Source organism: Daphnia magna, linkage group LG1 (genome assembly GCF_020631705.1).
Source record: "Daphnia magna isolate NIES linkage group LG1, ASM2063170v1.1, whole genome shotgun sequence".
Classification (NCBI taxonomy): domain Eukaryota; kingdom Metazoa; phylum Arthropoda; class Branchiopoda; order Diplostraca; family Daphniidae; genus Daphnia; species Daphnia magna.
The window spans coordinates 12,953,141-12,976,867 of NC_059182.1; the positions used below are offsets into that span (position 1 = coordinate 12,953,141).

General features: G+C 41.5%; 6 protein-coding genes and 1 long non-coding RNA gene across 8 annotated transcripts; 1 reads left to right on the forward strand and 6 right to left on the reverse strand.

The window, feature by feature from the left end:
* Positions 1–2: 2 nt before the first annotated feature.
* On the reverse strand, positions 3–1,261 carry LOC116932480 (NFATC2-interacting protein). The gene is made up of 4 exons (XM_032940254.2): positions 815–1,261; positions 661–750; positions 456–600; positions 3–391 (listed from the first exon to the last, which is right to left on the reverse strand). The coding sequence occupies exons 1-4, from the start codon at positions 1,259–1,261 to the stop codon at positions 117–119; spliced, it is 957 nt and encodes a 318-aa protein (XP_032796145.1). The 3' UTR covers positions 3–116.
* Positions 1,262–1,499: 238 nt separating this feature from the next.
* On the reverse strand, positions 1,500–6,126 carry LOC116932352 (serine-rich adhesin for platelets). Its single transcript, XM_032940143.2, is given in 11 exon segments — positions 1,500–1,766; positions 1,834–2,105; positions 2,182–2,372; positions 2,448–2,566; positions 2,634–2,672; positions 2,674–2,780; positions 2,865–3,102; positions 3,104–3,419; positions 3,594–4,466; positions 5,508–5,838; positions 5,937–6,126. Coding segments are annotated over 11 exon segments (2,592 nt in total). The 5' UTR covers positions 5,977–6,126; the 3' UTR covers positions 1,500–1,700.
* LOC123469650 lies at positions 2,448–3,604 on the forward strand. The gene is made up of 2 exons (XR_006642934.1): positions 2,448–2,588; positions 2,845–3,604. It is a non-coding gene; the product is annotated as an uncharacterized LOC123469650 (long non-coding RNA).
* A 391-nt stretch (positions 6,127–6,517) lies between the features above and the next one.
* LOC116932371 (UV radiation resistance-associated protein) lies at positions 6,518–10,016 on the reverse strand. The gene is made up of 10 exons (XM_032940171.2): positions 9,765–10,016; positions 9,495–9,705; positions 9,141–9,414; positions 8,786–9,081; positions 8,547–8,719; positions 8,254–8,480; positions 7,996–8,169; positions 7,509–7,930; positions 7,231–7,441; positions 6,518–6,803 (listed from the first exon to the last, which is right to left on the reverse strand). The coding sequence occupies exons 1-10, from the start codon at positions 9,819–9,821 to the stop codon at positions 6,539–6,541; spliced, it is 2,310 nt and encodes a 769-aa protein (XP_032796062.2). The 5' UTR covers positions 9,822–10,016; the 3' UTR covers positions 6,518–6,538.
* Positions 10,017–10,155: 139 nt separating this feature from the next.
* On the reverse strand, positions 10,156–11,111 carry LOC116932547. Its single transcript, XM_032940315.2, has 4 exons — positions 10,958–11,111; positions 10,797–10,889; positions 10,611–10,717; positions 10,156–10,540 (listed from the first exon to the last, which is right to left on the reverse strand). The coding sequence occupies exons 1-4, from the start codon at positions 10,980–10,982 to the stop codon at positions 10,253–10,255; spliced, it is 513 nt and encodes a 170-aa protein (XP_032796206.2). The 5' UTR covers positions 10,983–11,111; the 3' UTR covers positions 10,156–10,252.
* Positions 11,112–11,550: 439 nt separating this feature from the next.
* LOC116932432 lies at positions 11,551–14,341 on the reverse strand. Its single transcript, XM_032940223.2, is given in 12 exon segments — positions 11,551–11,944; positions 12,019–12,244; positions 12,313–12,446; positions 12,517–12,636; positions 12,701–12,834; positions 12,901–13,087; positions 13,150–13,395; positions 13,478–13,550; positions 13,552–13,746; positions 13,826–13,975; positions 14,070–14,150; positions 14,205–14,341. Coding segments are annotated over 9 exon segments (1,359 nt in total). The 5' UTR covers positions 13,690–13,746; positions 13,826–13,975; positions 14,070–14,150; positions 14,205–14,341; the 3' UTR covers positions 11,551–11,843.
* Positions 14,342–14,403: 62 nt separating this feature from the next.
* Positions 14,404–23,050, reverse strand: LOC116932339 (tyrosine-protein phosphatase 10D). 2 transcript variants are annotated; one of them, XM_032940118.2, is made up of 32 exons: positions 22,848–23,050; positions 22,528–22,677; positions 21,730–21,843; positions 21,483–21,639; positions 21,301–21,401; positions 21,003–21,174; positions 20,818–20,921; positions 20,652–20,754; positions 20,393–20,561; positions 20,151–20,332; positions 19,745–20,083; positions 19,561–19,683; positions 19,366–19,503; positions 19,201–19,306; positions 18,962–19,125; positions 18,567–18,890; positions 18,278–18,502; positions 18,056–18,210; positions 17,789–17,986; positions 17,588–17,704; positions 17,367–17,526; positions 17,185–17,291; positions 16,998–17,117; positions 16,740–16,941; positions 16,478–16,673; positions 16,113–16,365; positions 15,838–16,032; positions 15,711–15,773; positions 15,417–15,629; positions 15,239–15,358; positions 15,039–15,174; positions 14,404–14,963 (listed from the first exon to the last, which is right to left on the reverse strand). In XM_032940118.2, exons 2-32 carry the CDS (start codon positions 22,588–22,590, stop codon positions 14,932–14,934), a joined length of 4,851 nt encoding a protein of 1,616 aa, XP_032796009.1. In that variant the 5' UTR covers positions 22,591–22,677; positions 22,848–23,050; the 3' UTR covers positions 14,404–14,931. The 2 variants fall into 2 exon arrangements, with proteins under 2 accessions (XP_032796009.1, XP_032796023.1); XM_032940132.2 differs by having other exon boundaries at positions 14,549–14,960.
* Positions 23,051–23,727: the final 677 nt, after the last annotated feature.

The following is a 23,727-nucleotide window of genomic DNA, read 5'->3' on the forward strand; positions in this document are numbered from 1 at the left end:
TATAATTTTGACTTTTTATTCATGCATTTACAATTTTTACGGTAATGAATATATACATACCATATATTTATAAAATAATTTTGCAAATTTTTTTTTATTGACTTAATAATAATTAATTATTCTCTAACGTAAACATCAATACATTCTCCACCTTCGAGTTCAAGACTAGATGGGGTATCGCTATCTGCCAAAAACTCACCATCAAATTTGAACGTTAATTTCGCCAAGTTACAACCGGTTGCTTCTGCATACTTCTGCATCAGTATTTTCATAGGATCTTCAGCACGGACCGACACCACCACTTGCGAATTCCGATTCTGACTTTGTACTTTGAATTCGAGCATGTTATCATTTGGAGTGACCATAGCGTTTTCCCTGCAGACTATGGCATCTGCGAAAGCGTTAAAGATTGCGAAACGTTTATTCTTCAAATCATATAAGCCTTAAAAATATACCAATAATGTCCGTGATCCTGAGTGGCCGGGTTTTGAGACTGTCATAGACATCCAAAAGTTGCTCATTGAAATACAAATTTATTTTACCAGCATCCACACCTGTGTTTTCTGATAATTTCTGACAAATGGTTTTAAAATACTCAGCCTGCAATGAAAATGCATGTAATTTTTGTTAAAGCTAATAAGCCAGTATTATGAATGTTACCCTTTTTAGTTCTATCCTCCAGACTTTCTGAGCAATAAAGCGTACTTTAACCACCACTATTTCATCATCATCTGGTACTGGGTTCAATTCCTACAGAACTAGGTGTTTATCAAAGAGTACAACCACCATTCATTTACCAAATGTCAACTCTTACTGAATCATTCAATGGGGTGCAATAAAGTGGATCTTCTTCAAATTCAATTTCATCAACAGCTTGAACAGATGCAGAGGAATAGATTTTTCTCTCTTCTGAAAACGACACTTCAGGGGTGACATTGATGAACTGTTCTATGTCTTCCAAGGTTTCTACTTGTTTTTGGGGTTGGATGATTTCACTTTCATCTAAACTAACTTCGTGAGTCTCAGTGTTTGGATCTCTAAATAGTTCTTCATCACTGCTATCATCAATCTCATGGACTGGTGTGGTTGATGTATTTCTCTCTGTGGTGGGTTGCTTTTCTTCTTTCTGATTGACAAGGCGGACTTCTCCAGTTGGGCAAACAGCTTGTTTTTCTTTTTTATAACGTTTAGCAGCACCCGAATAAAAATCGCTGAAGTCTTCGTCCGAGTAGTCTGAATCGGAGCGTTCTGCAACAGACATGACTCAGCGTCGATTTATAAACTCGGAGTGGACGTACTAAGATATAACTAAAATTTAATACTGGTATTTATGTTTACAGAGAACTATTTGAACAACGTATGGTTTAGGAATTGGACGAACTAAATGGTTCCCGCTCCTTTCTTCAATGTTTACCCGTCCAGACTTCACTAGAACGATACTAGCGGATAAAATTTCAACTTCAACAGGTTGCCAGCTATCACGAAAAGAAACGCGCAGCGAGAGTCAGAAAAACGATTGCATTTTTCAACCACATAAAGTCAAAGACGCATTCCACAAACAGTCTTTTGAGTGTTTAAACTGAGAAACCTTTGATTATTTTTCATTTTTCATAGGAAGATAGATAGGTAGACGGATGGAGAATAAGAGGAAGAAAATATGATGATTTAATAGATTTCTGTAAACGGCCGACTTTATTCTGTTAAGAAGGCCAATAGTTGTTGGGGAAGCGTTCCTTATCCGACTGCAAAGCCTGAATCAGTGATTGCTACATATTTTAAAAAATCATTTTAAAATCAACATATTTATCCCCTATTGTGTCAATAATACCATACTTTGTTTTGGTAGAATCGATCAAGAGCGCGCAATTGATTGTCAAGACTTTGAGTCGCCTCGGTGCCCCCGTTATTTTGACTAGCGACCGATGGATTCGCATCAGTTGCGGCAGAAGCGTTTGGGGCATTGGCGGTTGATGACAGTGCCTTGTTGCGAGCAGGGCTATTGTTACTGGCGACGCTAATGGCACTTCCTCGGGAGCTACTAGGTAGGCTGGACAAGCCGCTGCTTCCCGACCATGTGCCTTTTACCGCTGTCGTCGTTGCGAGATCTACACCATCATCGCAAAATTCACCATCATTAAAGGTACTTTTTTATTAGGTGCCAAAGAGTTCATCAAATTTTACTCGTGGTAGAATGGCTCTCATGTTGCGGTTGACTAGACTGTTGCTGTTGGCTGGGATATCTATTGAGCAGGGAGACTGATTCGGGTAGTCCTCTCGTAGCTCCGAATGCTATTTCACGATCCATGGAGGCGCGCTGAAGCAAATGTATCAGCATTTCCTTTTCGCTCAGTTTGGCCTCCAAATCTCGAATTCTTTTAGGTGATTCAAAGAGACAATTTAGAAGTTTGTAAGCGCTCTTTAAGGATGATGGGCTTGACATTTAATACCTAATTTCCATATTCGCCAATTCTCTATGAGCCGCCGGTTCTGTTTGAGCTGTCGCACTAGAATCGACACCAGCGGAAACCAAAAGATGCCTCGAGTCACCATTACACCGACGTCGAAACTGTCATATAGCAATATAAAATGTAAGGAAAAAATTTTATGTCACAATGTGTTTTGTTCTAGCTAACATCGTCCTCCAATCGATTAACATGTTGTTGAGCACGTCCCCAAGGCCGACTCCAAAATTTCAATATGCGATCTCTGTTGTTGTAACGTCGCTTTTTGGGCGCAAAGTTCTATATCTTGTCGCTCCTTGTTAGTCATCAGCTCTTTATCTAAAGACGGAAATCAACATAAAAAATATCAAAAGGTTTTAATTAATCTTATTTTTACTTCCAGAATAAGTGTTTAACGTATACTTTGGCTAACGAGTTGAGCTATAAGGGCGTCCCGACGAGCAATTTGATTTTGCCAGTCGGCGGCCGAAGTGGACTCGGTTGCGCTGCCAAGAGAAGCTACTGAGGCACTCCTGAGCGCCAACTGTGATGTTAACAGCTCAACTTGATTGCGCAGTGCTGTGTTCAATTCCTGTGCACGACGCCATTCGGCTTCAAGACGAATTCGAGCGGATTGTTCGAGGGACTCTTTCCGCTCAGACGGATCTTACCAGCGACTGATGAGCAGACTGTACTGCACTCAATTCCTTTTCGAATTTTTGCAGTTTGGCAATATGGTCCTGATGATTCTGTACTTGCTGACGCAATTTGAAGTTCTCCTCCAGTATGGCATCGACTAGCTCGGGTGTACTCCAAACAGCTTCAGCATCATCTCGCCTCACCAACATGTCTCCACCAGCTATTGCTGATGCTGCTTTTCTGTTTGCATCCTCCGGAGTGGATGCAACTTCAACTGATGGATCGATCGGGGTCTTTTCCGTTTTGGTGTTGGCCTCTTCGGTAGTAGCTGACTCGTTTCTATTATGGCAAGGTCAAAATTGACATATTTGTTGTGATAAGATTAGAATTACGACATCGGAATTTACGATGTCCATGTTTTTGTTTATCTCTAAACAGCCGTATATCTTAAAAACATGTGTATTATGAATTGATTGCATTTTATAGTAGTTATAATGATTTCCCAATACATACTTGTGACGTAACGTTCTGCAGGTATTACTAGAATCAGTGGTTCCAGCGCTGCTTTTGTTCCAGCCAAGTTCTTTACCCAATTTGGATAAATCGGGATGAGAACGGGAAAGAGCCCGCCGGATTTTAATTCGTCGGCAAGAAGATGATGACGAATTTCGGCTACTACAAGTGCTGCCATTTGTAGCGCCGTTGTCCGTCGCAACTGGCAAAGCCGCTGCTGTAGTCGTACCACTTGCAACGCTTTTATTCCGCGGATAAGCAGGTGGTGGTTTACTCAAGTACGTAAAATCTCTTGTGTACGAAGAGGGAGTTTGCAACGTTTGGTGATCGTTTAGGAGCGTGTCACTTATAGACAGGGCTGAACAAGCGCCTTCCCCACTCTCCTCTATGGATAACGGGTAGCAGCTATCGTTAGTCCCTGGTGTTAGTGTCGTTGTTGTCGTAACAGGCAGACTCCAGTTCATTTCACGCGCCAAACCTTGAAGCATTTTCAACTGTTTCCTGCGTTCACAGCATCCATCATGATGATCCAACTCTGGGTTGTCTTGCTCTTCCTGATACAGTGAAGCTAGACTGGTCAGATGAGATGACGGATGATGGCGCTGATAGGTAGAAAGAGCACTGAAATCTTTGGCAGAACGCGGCAAACTCCGGGTGGTGAATCCCCCAACACCAGGTGAGGGCGGCGGGGGTGGGGGATGATGACCTCCTCGGCGTCTACGACGATCTGCACTACCCAACAGCAAAAGATCGTCTGCGTCGTCGTTGCAATCTGACGACGCCGGTCGAAACGGTGGCGTTTTGGGTGTACTGGTTAGATAGTGTGTCGAAGCGGTCAGTCCCAAATCCGGTATCGATCCTGTTCCAGCCAACCTGTTGTGTGAAACAATAACAACTAGTCAAGGATAAATAGCATAGGACTAAAAACATCCGCCAATCTCCAACGTCAACATACTGGAGAAAGATTTCGCTACGTAGTAGTCAGTCAGCTTAATCTGGCAACCCTTTGATAACCCGTGGTCGTGGTCGACACAAAAAGAAAACATCACCAACAGAATAAAGAGAGAGGGACGAAAAGAGTACGGGGAAGACGTGTGTCGGGGGAGGCACTGGATTTTAAGTGGCTCAACAACTATCGATTAAAAGAGATAAAACTGGGCTGGACTCTTTTTTTTATTTTTTTCTCTCGTTCTCTCTTCCTCTCTTATCATCCACGCGCGGGTCTCGCGCACACACAGCAAACAGACACATGGAGCACCAGAAACGCGTCAGGCATTTGCGGAATGTGTAATTTTAGACTGTACCTCTCTCTCAGACAGTCCCAGTCGCTCATTTTCTCTCAGCTCTCGCGAGATCCCGGCAACGAACTTTGCGCTGCTGCCATCTGATGATGAGACGGTCAGAACATTATGGATCTTTGCCAACTCGGAATAGCATCTCATTCTTTTTACTACTTTTCTTTTTCTTTCTCTTTCTCTCTCTATCCTTTCCGATGGACTGATATAATCAGCTGACACTGAGCTAAACTCAACTCCTTCCGCCCCCACCCACAATCATCGTCCTAGTCCGGTACGGTCCGGTCAGGCGTTTTCCTTTTTCTTTGGTACTGTGACCAGAACGATGACAACGCGCAGGAGGGAATGAAGATGACGAAACCGTGAACGTAAACAAAAGAGGGAGAAACAACGAAGACCAAGACGACAAAGAAGAACTCGGAAAAATAAAAAGACGGGAGCAGAGGTGGAGGGAGGACGAAGGGAGGGCATGTCAGATTAAATTTCACCAGCATAACACACCCGGGTATTATTTTACAATGAAGTGACACGGACGCCATCTTTGATGATGATGAACGTCTTTAGGTCACACATATGTGTAGATCGAAATAAAAATGGATAACTAATGCAGGCAAAATACCTTGCCCAGCTTTCATCGGACAGGCTTCCGTGAATGATCAGTGTTCGACAAGAGGAGGCCGGGTCAGGTCCCCCACCGCCGCTATTGTTCAGCGACTGCTCTAGCCGGTTGACGCTGCCACTGCGCTGTTGCTGCTGTGCAAGTTGCAGTCCGCTGCAGCTGCGGCAGCTGGGCCGCGATTGACGTTGTTGTTGAAGCTGTTGCCAGCTTTTGCTCTCCTGACCTTGCGGTTCCTGACGGGCCGTGTGACGCAGGACGTAGAGCTTCTCTTCGCGTGTCAAATGCTCCGTCGATGACGTCGTCGTCGCATCAGAATCACTCCCGTCACTTCCTGTGCGACCAATACATTTTACACGAATAGCCAATCAATGAAATTGCGTCCATCAATTCATGTAAAATTATCAACAAGGATTCAAATGTTTGTCTTACCATCGAAATGGTCCTTATGGCATTGATTGGACACGCTCATTTTACACACGCGCACGAACACACCACAATTTTTTCTATATGGCACTCAAACGACGACAGTCACGACTAACGCCATGAGAGAGAGCGGACGATGCGTCAGCTTCGTCTCAAGTCCGGGCAGCTACTGTGTATATGTGTAGGCTGGTCCCTCCTCCTTTTCCTACCCCCCTAGTGCGCCCACACTCACAGACTAATGCCAGAGGAATTCTTAGACGCACACAGTCTTTTCGCATGCGTTCTCTCAACCCCCCCCCCCCCCCTCTTATGATTCCTATGTAGTATACTCCTCACACTGCACATATGGGCCTCACCCCTCCTCGATCGCATTTTTGTGTGTGTCCACCAAACTGGAAGCAGCTGTTGCGCTAAAACCACCCCTCCCCTTTTTTCTTCTCTTTGATGTGTTTTCTCTTTCTATATAAAAAAAAATAATAAATAAAAAAAATAGGGCCCTCCATCATATACCAACCGCCAAAACATCACAAGAGGCAGCTGCTATTGGAGACGACCAAACCTACATAATAAGTATCAAAGGATCTCCACCGGTTCTCATTTTACATTATCTAGGTTACAGGTTCAATCAAAGGCTTCGGTATGAAAAGACGAAGAACACAAAATTTGGAATGCGTCCCATGAAATCGTTCATACCCGTCCGTCAAGGCAAAGAGTTTTTCTTTATTTGTTTCCAAAACGGTTCTCTGAATGGCGATGACGGCGACGCTGACGACGCCAACGAATAGGGGACACGCACCCACAATGCCCACATTCAACGTCCAATTTCTCCGACCCCGTAGGCAGTTCCCATCGGAAGAGAGAAATCTTACGGCACTGGAAAGGGGAGAAACAACAACACAAAATTTTAAATACCACCATCGGTAGCCCACGGCAACCGGAAGCAGAAATAGATTCGTTCATGTTCCACGTTCCGGTTCAGTTTGCATGCCTTTACGTTATGTGCGGCACGTTTGCGCATCCCGAAATACATTAAAAAGCCACTGGTCAGAACCCATTTGGTACACAGAAATCGCGTGCCAAAAAAACCCCGCCATTCCTTGGCGGCCGGATTTAAAATAGAAATATCTCGGCGAATAACTATGCGAACAATTTTGTGCTTTTTTTGTTTCACTTTAACGGAATTTATGTTATTGCTTCAAAGATATTATTTTTTACGGTAACAATGTAAATGTAACCAACAACAAAAAATTCTGAACTTGACTGGAATGACGAAAGAAAACGGAAAAAAAAAAAAAAAAACCTCAAAAAGTTGCCTTGCGACGAATTCGACATTGTACGTCCTCTACCACGTAGCTTGAACGTGCTGGAGATGGCTAATGCTTCGGTTCGGGACGTCACGCTATCCATCCCATCATCCATGTCCAATGGCTGGCTGATGGTGATAGGTGATGATGAAACGGTAGATTTTTCAATTTCAGCAGGCTCAAGGGCTGGAGGCGCCTTGAACGTAACTAATCAAACAGTAAAGAATTTTGAAAAATACAGCTTCACCAATAAACATGATTGTGATTTAAGTACTGGGCGGTGGGGAAGGACTGGTGGGAGCCTCTGAATCGGGACTACGCAGATCAGGGGCGGATCCGTGATGATGTGACCCGACCGACGAAAGTAATGGTGAGCTGACTGAAAATGTTAGGCGATCAGCAACCAAGTCCAACGACAATGTCGACGATGAGTTGTTGTTCCAAATCTGTTGCTGAGAAGGTGGCTGTCTAAAATAGCCTCCAGTTTGCGGTGAATCTGTTAAATTATCCAAACTCATCGTTGATGCCATACTAGGATCCGCTAGACTCATTTGACTTCCGGCCAATGATCGTGAAAGTCGATGAGGTTGCCATTTCGTGGATTTAAACAAATAATGTGATGCCGACGCCATACTATGGCTTCGTGGTGTGAAACCCCGTTCACGGCTATCTGACCTTTTCATTTTACCATCCTCCCTGCAAATGCAATCCAATAAACTACAGGATCGGTTAAAAAGATAAATGAACATAGGACTTTTTACGTTGGACATAGAGTAATAAGATGCTGTAGCAACGAGTGAAGATTCGGTAGGGTGGCGGCCAGATCAGTGGTATTGAGTCCGCACAACCACCGAAGTTGTGCTACGTCTTTGTTAAGGAGATAAACAGCGTATTCAAAGAATAGCCTATCCTTTCCCTTTGCAAATAATGGGAATCTATTGCCGACCAAAAAGAGGGAAGAGCAGAAAAAACAAAATAGTACATGGTTGCTTTCTCTAAAAAAAAAAAAACAGTTTTACTCTTTTTTAGCATCGGCGTCTCGTTGGCTAACATTGTCGATGATGCGACTTCTAGAGCTAAATACGGCCACCGGATAGCGATTGGGCACTTGAAGGAAGACGGAAAGCATTTGAACCAGATGGGTAACATGGCCAAGAGCCACACTAAGTTGAATGTCGTCACATCCAGCAAAAGAGTCTGAGTTCGGCAAAATAACATCGTTAATTGAATAAATACCAGGTTTCACCTATTGAGAAAAATTTTTGAATTCAATAACGAGCATAGAAGGTATTTGCATCTGAATTTAGGTAACCTGAACTATGGGAAATATTTCTACTAATTCCAAGAATAATTGTCTCCTGCGAGCAATAAGTTGATGCTTCAACCGAGTAGCTTGTTCTTCGGTACTCGCAAGGCTTTTTACCAACTCCGAAAGCCGATCTTTATCCATTTGTAGGTGAAAATGCTTCTCTTTCAAATGCAAAGCTGTTAAGGAAAAATCGAGAATAATTTCAAGTTTAAATGTTCGCCCGTAGCTTTATGCCAATAAACCTCTAGTGTGATTATCCACTCGGAGATTCTTTAACGTTTCTTTTAATTGCTCTAAACTTTTCAGTTGTCTATTCCTTTCCTGCTGAAGCATTGAAACTTTTGCCAGAGCCACTTGACGTTTAGCTCTCAGTTGCTGCAGGGCAAGTAGGTCGGCAGGCGAAGCAGCTAGTGAAGGAATCGAGCGAATAGACTTGTTACGATACCGGCTGGGATTTGATTGGATCGATTGAATTTCTAGTTTGAGACGCTCTGACTCGGCTCCTTCCTTGTAGATTGCTCTCTGCATACGATGAATTCTACCGAATAAACAAGATAAAACGATTGATTATGAGCTGTAAAACACAATCCGAATAACCTGCACATGGATGCAACAGAATAGCTTTTGCCGCTGGAATTTTCCTGTGATTCTTGGATTGGAGGGACAACAAACTGAGATTTCAATGAATTTTCAGCAGTAAAGAAACCCCAAGTCATGCCAAAAATTAAGGCATTATTGGTGAACAAAACAGCTTCTTTGGGAGGCTGTGATCCTAAATAGACTAGACCGTTAAAGTAGACAGCCCAAACTGTAATTAATTCTGGGTTAGAACTGTCACTGTCTTGTTTGGCCCACACTCTCACTACCAAACCTTGAATAAGGAAAAGAAAAGTAATGGTAATTAAAGCAAAGGTAATAGAGAGCAGTTCAAACAATAGTAATTTCAGATACCTGGGCAGGAATTGACAATACTTTCTGGAAACTTTCTTGTATCTACATCATTCCAATAAATACTTTCACCTGATTGATGCTCACTTGTGTAGAATGGAGCTGACATGGTAGTGATATGTAAGGTGTAATAAAAGACAGCACTTTCGGAGTTAGTTTCTCGATTCAACCAGACATTTCTTATGCACACTTTACGTAAGTGCCTCAATCGAATCTAATGTATTAGAATTATCATACTTTCACTCTATCTATGAATTGTAACATGTGCGGTACTTGATTAGTATCTATTGGCATCCACTCTCTCATCTTAGATTTGTTAGCTTCAGCCATAGCTGTAAGTTTAACAGCTTGCCTAATAGACTTTGTTGCATTTAGAACAACTTGTGGAACACGAAGGATGGTGGGCGTATAATTCTGAAAAATGACACGTTATTTCATAGGAACTGGTACTAAACATTCGAAATATCTTCTGTTCTGATAAATTTAAACTATATGAGAATGTCTAGTTGTTAAGCAGACGAAAATTCCTCTAATTTTTGACGTATGACGTGACAAAGAATGCCAGATCGCATAAAGCCATTTTTTAATACAAATAAAAAATGATCGGCTTTGACCTTTGGTTTTCCTTAAGAACAGCAGAGCAAAATATTTATTAGACAAATAATAGAGTATAGTTGCATATTTATTGACTGACTGTACGGCAAAGGATGAGACGACGGATTATCAGTTTATCACACATGAAAATGAATTTAGTAAACTCGCTATGATAGTTGGGTTGGGGTATATCTCTTGCGTAAGTTCGAAGTTTTAACCAGTTGTGGTTTATAGGCGTCCTCCACTAGCTCCTCCTTCTCAACAGCACCTCGTGATGAAACTGTCGTTGTTTCAGGAATGATGTACAAATCCTTGTTAACATCAATGAATTTGTTCGATTTTGTGCAATCCACGTCGTAATACCACTCGCATACTCTTCTCTCTTGAGAATAGATTGTTCCATTCGGGCAAAGGAAAGAATCCACTAAACCTTCTTGACTGCAATAGTGCCAAACCTTTATAATAAAACAATTTTGAATTAAATCAGATGCAAAAAAGCCGAAAGCTATAACTTCGGATGGTCACCTGACAGCGAGCATCTGTGTCAGCATAGTAGCCAGGAATTTTATCCGAACAACCAAAATTCGTTTTTGGAATCTCATGATAGTTGGGATAATCTTTTCCGGCAACGCCTTTGTTGTATGCATAGAAAAATTGTGTTTAAGATGACTGATGAGATAAAGTAAGGAATAGGGCTATCAGTCAGTTTACCAGGAATGGTGTTAACGTCTATTTCTTTATCCTGCACAGTCGCTATAGGTTTCTGCTGCTCTTGGGATATCACAGCTGTCACACTAACAAAAACTGCAAACAGTTTTTTGTTGTTGTTGTAATGAAATCAAAGTTTTTCTTATCGATAGCTTTAACTTTACCGAAAAATATTTGAGTGCGAACCATTCTTGTAGTTGAAGACGATGTCTGGCTGGAGTATTAGAAGGCAGGAAGACTGATGATCTACGGAATTTACAAAGGCTTTTATACGAATTCCCATATGAACCTTTCCCCCCGTGGGCAGCTTTCCATTCGATTGCATCGCCTCGTTCCTCGTAATGCGGTAATAACCATGTTTTGCTAAACTCCTTAAGCTGTGGTTTCGCCGATAACTAACTTGCAAAATGGGCTTTCTCCTTCAACATTTTCAGTTTTCATCTTAAACATGATTTGCCGATTTGTTTTTATAGTAAAAAAAAATTATTTCGCTCAATTTGGTTCCAATATTTAAACTTAATAACAAGTAGGGGGTAAAAACGGATGACGTGTGTTTTATGATGTCGGGGTGATTGAACGGCAGTGAAAGCGCCACCTTAGCCATCTTCTTTCTAATCACCGAAAACTTTCTCCAGTCTTTTGCGTGCAATCAAAAATATGACTAAAAAAATGCCTTTATGAAAAACTCTTTTGCCAAGTCACAGGGGAAATTTCTCCAATCCAGGCTTACATACTACCATCTCTCTTTCCACCCTTGTTTTGCTCTGGAGATTTAATTTATTATTATTTTTTTCATTTTTCTAGTAGCTACAGTTATTGCATGTCTGTTGGCCTTTCACAAAAGAAAGTCATAAGAGAAACTAGATGGATACATATTGCGGTTTGAACCTTAGAACGAACAATTTCTAGTGACAGGAATTTCGCCGTCCTTAAAGACACTGTATAGTTATGAAATGCAAATGCAAACACAAATGTTCGATTATTAAATAACGAAACCAAATAACAACAACAAAGAAAACGCACAGTTGCAAACAGATTCTTCCAACAAATTTAACACTTCTTTTGAGTGTAGGTCAAACAAAATCCAACATTGTTGACTTCGTCTTTTGCCTCCTTTGCGTCGGTGATGTAAGTAATTCGGTCAGATGTAGCTATAAATATAAAAGAGAAATACACTTGAATACAAGATCTGTTAATCATTTGAATTTCAGAAATTAAATTTTACTGCAAATCGGGGCGTCGCTAGTCGCATTTTTCGCCGGGTTGAGTGCAGCTCCGCAATAAACAGATTCTCGGACATTTCCACCGTTTGTTCCACCCGGAATAATTAGCTGATCAGGGCAATTGGAGCCACTGGTGGCACTGGTCGCGTTCTCTGCTGATTTGGTTAAAAGAAAACCTGGAACATTCTTAAAGGTTTGACAAGGCGCAAAGCAGACTCCGCAGTAACCCTGTTAAAGTCACGATGAATAAAGTACTTATTTACTCGATTCATTAAGGTAAGCGAGGGGATACCCACCGAAGGCCTTTTGAAGCAAATATTGTAATTCTGATCAGCAAGTTGACGTACAGAACCTCCATATTCCTGCTTAAAGTTGAAGGATTCAATTGATCCCGCCGTTTTAGTTAAATACTGTAGGCAGTTAGCGGGAGCTAAATAAAAAAAAATTAATTATGAGCAAACAGAAGAATGGTTAGTTAGCAGCAAAATACTGCTACAGACCAAGATCTTGAGACGAGCAAGGAATTCTAGTAATCCTCAGCTTCCAATCCTTATTTGCTGCATCAGTCAAGAAAAATCCTAGCGTGATGTCGTCTTGTTCTTCGTTAAATGTCAGGTAAACTGACAAAGAAAACATATATTATTTTTCAGTCAAGCATTAAAAAAATGTTGAAGATCAAATTACGATGTTGATCAGTGAAAGAATCGCCACATAATTTTTGGCTCGGTGTAGTGCTACCAACTGCAGCGAAATAATCTTCGTCGCAAATGGTCGTATTTGGATTAGGTGGAGCAAGTCGAAAATTTTCAAATTCCACCCTAAATGTTGTGGATTTCAAACTTTGTCCACAAGACAACTATTAATTGAATTGATGGAGAAATTACTTGATTTGACAGCTGCGAATACTGTTGCTGGAGGAAGTCAATCCTCCACCAATTGTAGTTCCGGCGACTCTGATACCAGGGTTAGCTGGGAACGTCAAGGTGCAAGATTGCTTGCTCGACGCTCTTGATGGAGTCATCCACATCAATGGACTGCGGATTGCAGTTTCAGAGCATTTTTTTATCATAACTATAGAAAAAAGAATATTGTAGAAAATATGACTTTCGTTTTTTTTGTTGGTGTATAATTACATGAACAGCAGACGCCAGCAGAACGGAAAAGAACAGTTCCACAATCGCCGTCTTTTATTCCGCCTTGGTTGTCACATTCACTCTGGGAAAGGCAGGTTCCTTCATCGCCGGAGTTAGTGGTGCATTTGGTTCCTGACACGGGGAAAAGTGTCGTAAACGACGGAAGGGTACCGAACGTGGGTATAGAACCGATGCCGAAGATTGACGTCGTTGTAGGTGCGGTCTGCGTCTGCGGAACTCTGGCTTCTAAAAATAGTAAAAATTTACAAATGTATAATGATTGTTTTCTGCATCAGTTGAAAAGTAAGTCAACAAGGATTTTTAATACGGATTTGAGCATCGGCCAGGTCAACAGGACGACTCGCTTGATAAACGGGTGAATCCCCAAAAGGGTACTGTTCCTTGATTGGGATCGAATACATAGTAGACTGGCTCCTCAAGTCTGGATTCCAGAAGGTGTTTTCGATTGCATTTCCTAGTTGGATTGGCCGTTGAGTAGGCGATTGCCAATGCCATTAACATAACGTAGTAAAATCTCATCTTGTGAATAGTTGATGACGAGAACCCAGGCAGTACTGTGGTATTTGGAATCGGACACTACAACACGAGAATGAAAGTGTACTAAATTTAGTTTGTTTCTTCGTGAAATCTACCTAGAAAAGATACGATATTTTACCGGAGTGAGACTTGGAAGTCACAAGCAACCACGTTGTCGTTTCAGACGACGCTGACACTCTGAAGAATATTAGTCCTGTTCGGTTTTATACGTAGGGCGAGAGAGACAACGTCGGGAACATCCTGATCATGGGATGTTGAACTCGTTATTCTATGCAGCAAGAAAAACAAAAAACAAAACGTAACTAGTAGGGTGGCAATAAATGAAAACATTTTATAGGACTCATCAAATCATAAACGATTACTGTCATCGTGTCTAAGGGTGGTAAATGCAGATACGCAAAAAGCAATTCAACGATCAGACGACTGTAAAAACGGTCAATGCCCTGCAATATAGTTTAATAATTGTACTGCGTTCGACAGTGTAGAATAATGTTTACGGCTTAGGTTTCATCCGATTGATCCCGAAGACAGCGATTGAAGGTCACGGATATTTTATGGTCATAAAATCACCCAAGGGTGACAAATGATAAAAATCCTCGATCCGTTAGTTTAACGACCTTTACTTCCTTATTTTCTGTCAACTGTCGTAATGAAATTGCGTCATTCATTTAATAATGAACTGCTAGAACTTCAAAATGATGTATACGTCGGTAAATTTTATTTTAAAGTCACTTGAATATTGAAGTTTAAGGCGAGACAGTAGTTCATTTGACCTGTATAAAGTCAAAATCGTGTGATGAAACAAGGGAATGCTAGAAAAATGCTCTAGTACAGTCAGAAATACTTAAAATCGGGCAATATTACAACCCGGCCAGATCTTCAAAAGTCCAATAAAACGGGACGCGAACAGAGTCGGAGAAAAAGAAACAAAAACATGGATTAGAATGCATAACTATAAAGATTCCTTAAGGCAATTTTTCCTGTGTTGCCAGAGAGACAAACACGAGCAACTTTGTGGACGGAATACAATATGAGAAGTTGAGGTCACACATATTTTTTAAAATGTCATAATAATCGAATTAAAAAGAAGGAAGATAAAATTGGATGGGGGAGGCATAAGGCTTATCAAAAAATATTTAAATATGATGGCATAAAAAATATACAAGGCTCTTTTTCGCAGATAGCAGAAGGTTACAGCTGCCCTAAGGTTCCAATATCTCTGCATCACATTCCTGATTCAGCAATTCCCTCATCATCTGTTTGCAAGAAAGAGAAAAAAAAAAACGAGAAACAAAACAACGAACACTCGGAATATTAAAATACTTCCTTACCTTCAAATCCTTGATTATCATGCATTTCTCTTGTAAGGATGCCACCAATCATGCCCATTGACGGATGGCCAACAGAGGCAGCACCATTTGAGCCGATTGTTCCATTAACGCCGTTTGTGTCAACATATTCAAATCCCTGGGCATGAAAGAGGTGAGAATATGTAACGGAAAATTGTTTTATCGGTGTTCGAAAGAAATACCTGAAGTACAGCTAAAATGCATTGATGAATGCATATATATTGCTGTTCCGTCTGTACCATCCAGACACGCTCGCGGCGCATTTCTTGAACCACTCCAAAAACGTCAATGTGATCTTGGCACTAAAATACCGTGAGATGTTGCATGTGCAGCCTATATCGGATATTCAAAAACGAATACCTGCATCTGTTGAATCAAGCGATCAAGAGCTATGAATGTTCCGGATCGACCAACACCGGCACTGCAATGAACGACGATTGGCTTGTGAGCATCGGTGGACACACGATCACGGAATGATCGGACAAAACGAATCAACGTTGTCGGTGGATCAGGTACTCCGAAGTCCGGCCATGTATTGAAATGAAAGTGGCGGATAATTCTGCTTGATTCACCCTAAATTTTAAAAAAGAGAGTAAATTGGGTAACTTTATTGCATTAAAGAAAAAAATTTATAAAACAAACAAAAATATTTACTCTACAGACGCGGAATTCAGAGATGGACCAATCAGCGTAATGGCTTTCATTAAGAATGGTTACCTAATATACAATGGTAAAATTGGTAGTACCAGCCAATTGCATTATACAACTTTAAATATATTACTTGAATGTCTCCATAATAAACGGGCTGGGTATCAAATGGCCAATAGCGATCACATTTTTCGCGACCCTTTTCCACACAGCGTGTTAGCATAATGATAGCACGGGTACCCGATTCCCACGTCATACGCCAGAAATCATCACGGGTCGAATGCAAGGGTCCCTGCGTCACTATAAACTCCCGTGGTGAATTAAACCCCTATAGCGCAATCGGCAAACAATGGACAAAATCAGTAAGACAACAGTCAAAGACAAAATTCTCTGGATCGATCATGGTACCGGAACATAGTTAGCGTTGATGTAATCCGAGCCTTCCTCATCGTCGGTAGGTAACAATTTGAAACGAGAGTGATCGTAAGGCAGGATGTTGGTGAAACGGTTTTTGGGTCGATTAACTGGTAAGTCGGCCGCAACACAAGGTTGGTCTCGCCCCACGTGTTTCAAGCAATCAAATTCCTCCGAAAACCGGAAATCCGAATCGGCTGCCATACGACGGTAATGGTCGGCAAAGTCTTTCAGCTTGACTGGCCTCCTGTTGAGCGAAAAGATGAATGAAAAAGAGAGAATGTGGAACAAGAAAAAAACAAAAAACAAACAAACAAAATAAACAAACAAATAAAAGAAAAAGTAAAAATGGGACGTACGTTGTTTCCAGGCCATCAGACAATGAAAGGCCATCTGGACCACGATGGTTCCCATGTTGGACTTTGCCCAAACATCCGGACGCAGCACTTCCGTTCCGTCGTCCTTTTCTTCTCATTACGATCACGGTGGCAGCACCGCAGAGAAGAAGTATGACAGGGATAGTTACACCAGCGATTACCGTCGAATTGTCAGGATCTTGTTGTACGACAAAGAATCGCTTATATTTAGACACTTGCAAACATTTAAGCAAAAAATATTTACCTGTAATAACTGGGGCGCTGTATAAAGTGTCGTTGTATTTGTCCTTGGCCGTAAAAGCTCGGATTTTGAATTTGTATGCAGTTCCCGGTTTGAGAGGCCCGTTACAGTAACTAGTCAATTGTATTCTAGACTCGCAGGTTTCACTACCAACCGTGAATACCTCGGTAGTCGAATTGGTAAACGGATTGTATTGCTCAACAACCTAGATTACGCAACGTTAGTACACTTGTCTCTTGGTAAACAATATGTTTTTCCTACCTGATAGGGCGGCCACACGTTGTAGCTCTGAACGTCCTTCCAACGCAAGAGTAAAGGAGTTTCCAAAGCCGATAAGTCTTTATTTTCGTCTTCGCTGGCAATAATGGTATAGCCAATAACCTAGAGAGAACACGGCATGGTAACAATACATCTTCGACACGGATGATGATGATTGATAAATATAAACCTGTCCGTTCTCGTCTGAAAAAAGTCCCTTCTTGAACTGAAGTTTCACAGACGTTGTTGTTTTGGCTAGAATTTCTGGTACATCTTTTTTACCAGGTTTAGGTGGAGCTACGCGAACATAATACGACAATTGGATTAAAGATATTGATTGGAAGTGAATCCTATTATCTACGGATATCTCACCCCAGATAGGCATGACTTGTTCCCACTTGGTTGAATTGCCAGAACCGATTTTGGTCTTGGCTTGGATACGGAACAAGTAAGTTTTGCCCGGGAAGAGGCCACTAATTGTGCCGGACGAGCTGCCAGGAGGAAACTCACGAGTTACAGTTGATGTCGAACCCTATTAGATACCGTACGTAAATCAATTTCATTATTCTAACTAAACCCAGTCGTTCTTATACCAGTATGCCATACGAGACGGTAAACCCGATGAGCACACCATTTTGATCATGGCTAGGTAGGGTCCATTCGAATCTAATTTGACTTGGCTGAATTTCAACTGGTCTAAATGTCGGAACCTAGAAGGCATCAATTGGTCATGGCGGTAAGTTATTACGAATAACAGGTGGACGAGAAAAAAAATTTATAACAAACTAAATTACCTTTTCTGGGACTGATTCCCTGGTGCTAAAGGAGGCACTCATGGGTAGCGAAATACTATTCCAAGCTGATCCATTGTCACCAGATCGTGTGTAAACAGTGAAGGTATAATTCCTGTGCGGTCTGAGATTTGTTATTGTGATAAAAGTCTGTTTGGTGGATTCTGCGACCAATAAATTGTTGTAGTCTAAATATTTCAGCTAAAAAACAAATAACAGAAATGGCCATTTAAAATATAAAGTAAAGTTCAACCAAAGGGCGAGTGAAACCTCAAAAGAATTCCAGTCTCCTTGTGGGGCTTTCCAAGAGAGAGTCAATTCGGTGTCACTTATGTCCCTTGCACTGATAGCAGATGCCGGTTCGGGATATAGTCGAACTTGCCTTAGGACGGGATGAGAGGTAACTCCACCCGACACAGTCCATGCTGAAAATAGCACAAATCCCATTAGGTAAATAAGAGAAAGTAAGCACTAAAATTTGTTCGTGCTTACCTGAAATTTCATACAGTCTACCAGGGACGAGGTCATCAAAGATCACCTTGCGGTCAGGGTCGTCAACGGTTTTTTCTTTGACGTTTGTTTTCTTCGTACTGTCAGTTAGTGAAAATCGATACGAATTGAATCGTGAGATTGATGACGGTGTCGGCGTATAGCTAAGCGTCAAGGAATTTGTCTCGTGCCGTTTAACGATCACGATATCGGAAGTGATTAGTGGTACTGCATAATAAAATTTAATTTCAGAGGCGGTGGTAGAAAAATACAATTTTCTCTTTAAACTTACAAGTTCGCAAAGTAAGTAGCGTTTTGTTGCTCTCCACTCCGAAAGAAATGGAGGTCATCTCGATGACATAAAGGGTGCCTGGGAATAAAGTGTCTATGTACGAATGATTCGAGTCACCATTGACAACCACTGAGCGTTTTTGCTGCTGGTCCGTTTGCCTCTTTCTGCGATCATCTTGCAAACTCAACGAAGGTAATATGGGATCCGATTCTGCTTGGTACCATACAAGTCGGTACATATCAACGCGCCCCGGTGGTCTTTCCCAGCTCAGTGTCACATTAGTGGCATCAACCAAGGGCGTTAACCGCGCCACAGGATTTGGATCTAGAGGTACAGATCAATAACAAAACCTTCGAGTTCCAATATTCAATCTCCGGAAACAGGATAGTACTCACAAAGAGTATACTGAAGTTCAATGGGAGCGGCACTTTCGACTCTGTGGCTAGCTGAATTTATCAGAAGAACATAGCGTTCGCCAGCGATCAGTTGCTTCAGTTCTGTATCCGTACTGACGACTGAACTTAATTCGGTCCAGCTCACATTATCAGCCGTACGATAACTACAAAAGGGTAAAAAAATAAAAAGTTCATGTAATTACTAACTAGTTAAACTGCATGGTGCATTTATACTATACCGGATAACGTAATTGGTGTAGATGGAATCCACAGGGGCAGACCAGGTTAGTCGCAGAGATGATGAACTAGTGGCCGCCACACTGAAATTGCGTGGTGACCGAGGATCTAAAATATAATTAATTATAAATAAAAGCTGGAAACCTTTGGATAAAGATAATACGTACAAACAGCTTGGAAGTGAGTATTTGGCTCACTCCACAGTCCATGGCTAACGGCGAAAACCCTGATTTGATAACTAGCACCAGGATATAGATTTTCTAGCAGAATACGCGGCTCGGTTACTTCACGAGTTTTGGGATCACCTAGATTACCCAATTGCTGGAATCAGCGAGCTCAAACAACTGCATCACTCATTATACCAGTATCGTTCCGTATGTAAACCACAGTATATCTATCTTGCTTAGAGGTGACATCTGATTTCCAAGAGACATTTAGACCATTGGGTACCGGAGTTAACTCTTCAATGATTGGAGATGAAGGTCCTGCATAACATCCAGAACGGTTAAAATTTCAGCTTTGAGTTGAAAGACAAATGAAAATTACGCGTGGCCTGGTAAACAGCGACAGATTCGCTTTCCATTCCGGCCATTAAGGCAATGACGGAAAGGGAATAATTTCGACCAGGTAAAAGGGACGTCATAACCAGCTGAGTAGCAGATGTTACTAAAACGCCACTCGTATCTGCAGCATTTAATGAAGTCACATCTCCTGCAGAAGGAGGGTTTCCTTCCGCTTCTGCTACCTCTTGATAGGCCACACGATATGCATCTTGCTGAGAACGTACATCAGGCGACCAAGCTAGAACTAAATCCGAAACTGATGTTACACCCTCGGTTCCTGGGGATGGCAGTGAAGCGGTCAAGTTTTGAACCGTCAGAGGACCTTGGTAATAAAAGACGATATTCAATCATTATTGTTGATCATCGATCAATCAGAAGCCTTAACTTACGTGTTGTGACATTTGCGGTGGCTGGCCAGGATGCCACGTTACCCGACAGAGTTTTGACCAAAACCGGGTAAGTTCTACCTGGTTCTAAACCCTCGTTGAATAAAGCCATACGTGGTTCATCGCGTCGAACAATAATGGGTGGCCGACCCGTCCCAACTGATACGTGATATCGATCGAACTCGCTGCAGCAATAGTATTCAATCAGTTTCGTACTAAATCTAGATCGGCCTAATTATAAATACCTCATCCCTTTCGGCTCTTCCCATCGAATTTGAAAGGAATCTGATGTGACTAAACGCCGTTCAAAAGTGACGTTTCGTGGCCTTAACGGCACCGTTCGATATTGCGCCGTTGTTGGCAATGATATTTCCCCGTTGCTGACTGTCTGCACCGAAATGTTGTAATTCCTCCCTATTAAAAACGCAGAATAAGAAACAAGATTAGAACTTTTTTTATTTTTTATTACGAATGGCATCTAGCCATGGGAAACTAAAAAGAAACCTGGAAGCAGGCCATAAAAAGGAGCTTGAGCAGGGCCCGGTGGTTCTCCCACTTTTTCTACCTCCAACGTGCTTTCCACCGCATCTGGTGGATCAATGGACACCTGGATTAAGGAAAAAAAATAAATTAGACACCACAGACTTCGGACTTCGATAGCATACTTTACCTTGTAATTTGAATAGATACCAGCTGGGTATGGTGGCTGCCACAAAACTAAAAGAGTAGTTTCATTTCTGAACCACACGATAAACCTTCCCGGAGTATTAGGCCCTATAGTCACGTAAATTGAAAATTTAAGTTAACGGAACACGTTCTGTAATTTAAAACTTCACAAGTAAAAATCTCACGCACGAGTTGTAAAATTTTGGACGATGGCCACTTCACTGTCTCGATTTTCGAACATGGAGTGCAACTCGAGCCGATAACTGGCGCCTGGAGTCAATTCACGCAGCGGGAAAGGCGAGGCATCCGCCGACAAGACGAAGGTGCGGATCCCAGTCAACGGTTCAGAGAGAGCATGAAGCTAAATGAGAGAATAAATAAACACGCGTAAAGCAACCGTTATTTTTGGCTAAAAAGACGGAGGAAAAATTTTTTTTAATGCGGTGTGAGGGGAGAGTAAGTCAAGCTCAAATGTATCTCTACACACCTTGATTTTGTATCCAGTAACTCCGCCCACGGACGGAGGATCCCACGTGACTTGTACCGCTTTCCGGACGCGGATAACCAGGTTTGATGGTGGTTCAGGAGCTGTTTTAAAGTTATATTACCGTTCAAAACATTTAGAACAGAGAAAACGAAGACACTTCATGGTGCTATCTAAAAGAAAACCTGTGGGTAATGTCAGAGCCCAGGCCGGCCAAGCGTTGAGCGTAGCGTTCCAGAAGAGAAGTCTAAAGTGGTAATTGGTGCCAGGCTGTACACCACGCAGTTCGATGGGCTGTAGAAGTTCTGTAGGTAGGAGTGTGTTGTTTGGCGGTGGCACTCCCTAATATCGCATCATTTTGTTGTGGGTGAACACAAAAAGAAAGTTTTGAAAGGAAAGAAAGAGGGAGATCAATGTTTCTCTTTTACGCACCTGGGCCGGCCAAAAATCTAAACGGTAATGGCCTGCGCCTGGAGGAACCAGAGCTAGTGTTGCAACTTCATCGGGAAATCTGACGCTTAATGACGCCGTGCTAACTTGTTGGGCCTTTACAAAAAATGTGAATAAAAAATAATTACATGAATGTGTAAACAAAATCGAAATTCTGTTTTGCCAGAACTGTCTCAGTCACTGATCGATTGCAGTCATTAAAAAAGTGGAAGAAACGAAAATGTAAAGATAATTTTGGGTACATCCGAATTTTAACAGGAACGACGGTGAGAAAATCATAGCACGAGATGTAGCGCGGCGTGTGATAGCTCGAGATTTGGATTAGGGCCAATCAAAATGCGGAAAAAGAATCTCTTGAGAAAAAAACGGGAAGCTTTACTGAAACAAAACCGCAACGCTACTCGGCGTACCCATTTGTCTCTTTATTCACGGGGTAATCCTTCTGAATCACCGGCAGACGTCGCACTCATTGGCCTACATTTCCAGTTGCCACCGATTGCCGAAGGATATCAGGTTAAAAAGTCAAATAAAGTAACACATCATGAAATTTAAGATTTTGTAAATCTATGGTGGATTCAAATGAGCCAATTGGCTCCATTACTAGATTAGTATTCACTGGCATTAATTTTTAGCTGATGCAGTGCTTTGCTTTAGATCTATAGTTGCCAGGTTCAGCAAGCATAGATATCAAAATTGAATTTTTGCACTGACATCAGAGTAAACAGTGAGTCTATTAAACTAAAAATAGCATTATATCTCAGACGATAGAATATCACTTACCAACATCAGGAATATTACAGCTGCATGTAAGCAGCTGACCGCTAGGTTTGAAATGTTGGTCATTTTTAATAGAGGCCAACGTGAAGCTAGTGAACTACTGGATGGGCATTAAAGAATGATGGGATCCTTCAGATGTCCTGGCGATCAATGCTTATTATGAAATAAATACACTATTATTAATTACTGTTTCATCATACACCAATGGATTTTCTATCAATCATAAGCCAACTAACAACCATGTATGACATACTTTCCCCACTGCAAATGAGGAAAGGTACCTGTCCTACTTCCACCTGGCTAAAAAACAGTAGGATATTTACCTGAAGATAAAAAGTCGCCAAGCCCCCCACATTTTTAAAAAAATTATTTAATAATTTATAGGCGAACTGAACGATATTCCACAAACAAAAGAAGAACTCCCGTAGCAAAAATATTATTTCACGTCAAAAACCCGAGAAGACTTGCAACACACTAGCACAGCGAAGGAGAGATGTTTTTCACTTGTTGAACAAACTCCATCTGGAGGACGTGTGACCATTTACCGCTGCAGGGTAAAATATAGCAAAAGAAATCAGTATCGGTATCGACTTTTGTTCGATACATAACAAATTGAAGGTAAAAATTGTAATAATAAAATCACGTTACATCAACAGAGCTAAGACTACGTAAATAATTATATGCTAATAAATATTGCAAAATCACGAAACCTTGGTGGTTGGTTGAATCAGATTGCACAGATATGAATTGCACATTTTATTCATACCCATTATTCTCAGTGGAAATGAGGGAAAGTGGCGTAAGCTACAAAAGGTGTGAGAACAGAACCCATCTGAGAAGCCTGAATTTCAAACTCATAAATTTACTGCATACACAAAAAGCCATCACAAGGCTATTTCCAACCGATTCACCGCGCCTACGCCTTCTTAGGTTCACTTCCTCAGATAATATTCTGTAAAAATAACGGACATTCTAGTTTCTGTCTTGTTTTGTCTTCATGATGGTCGGCCTACTCGCTCATTCACAGCGTCGGAGGAAACACAAAATTTCTATTGTTACTTAATAATCACTGAAAGTAAACCTATTTAAGATAATCCGACAAGGCTAACGCACTTGTTCTGGAATGCCGCAATGTTCAATCTCCTTCATTCCCCTTGGCAAATCTAGCATAACCAAAATGCTAATTATATTCTAAAACATTCT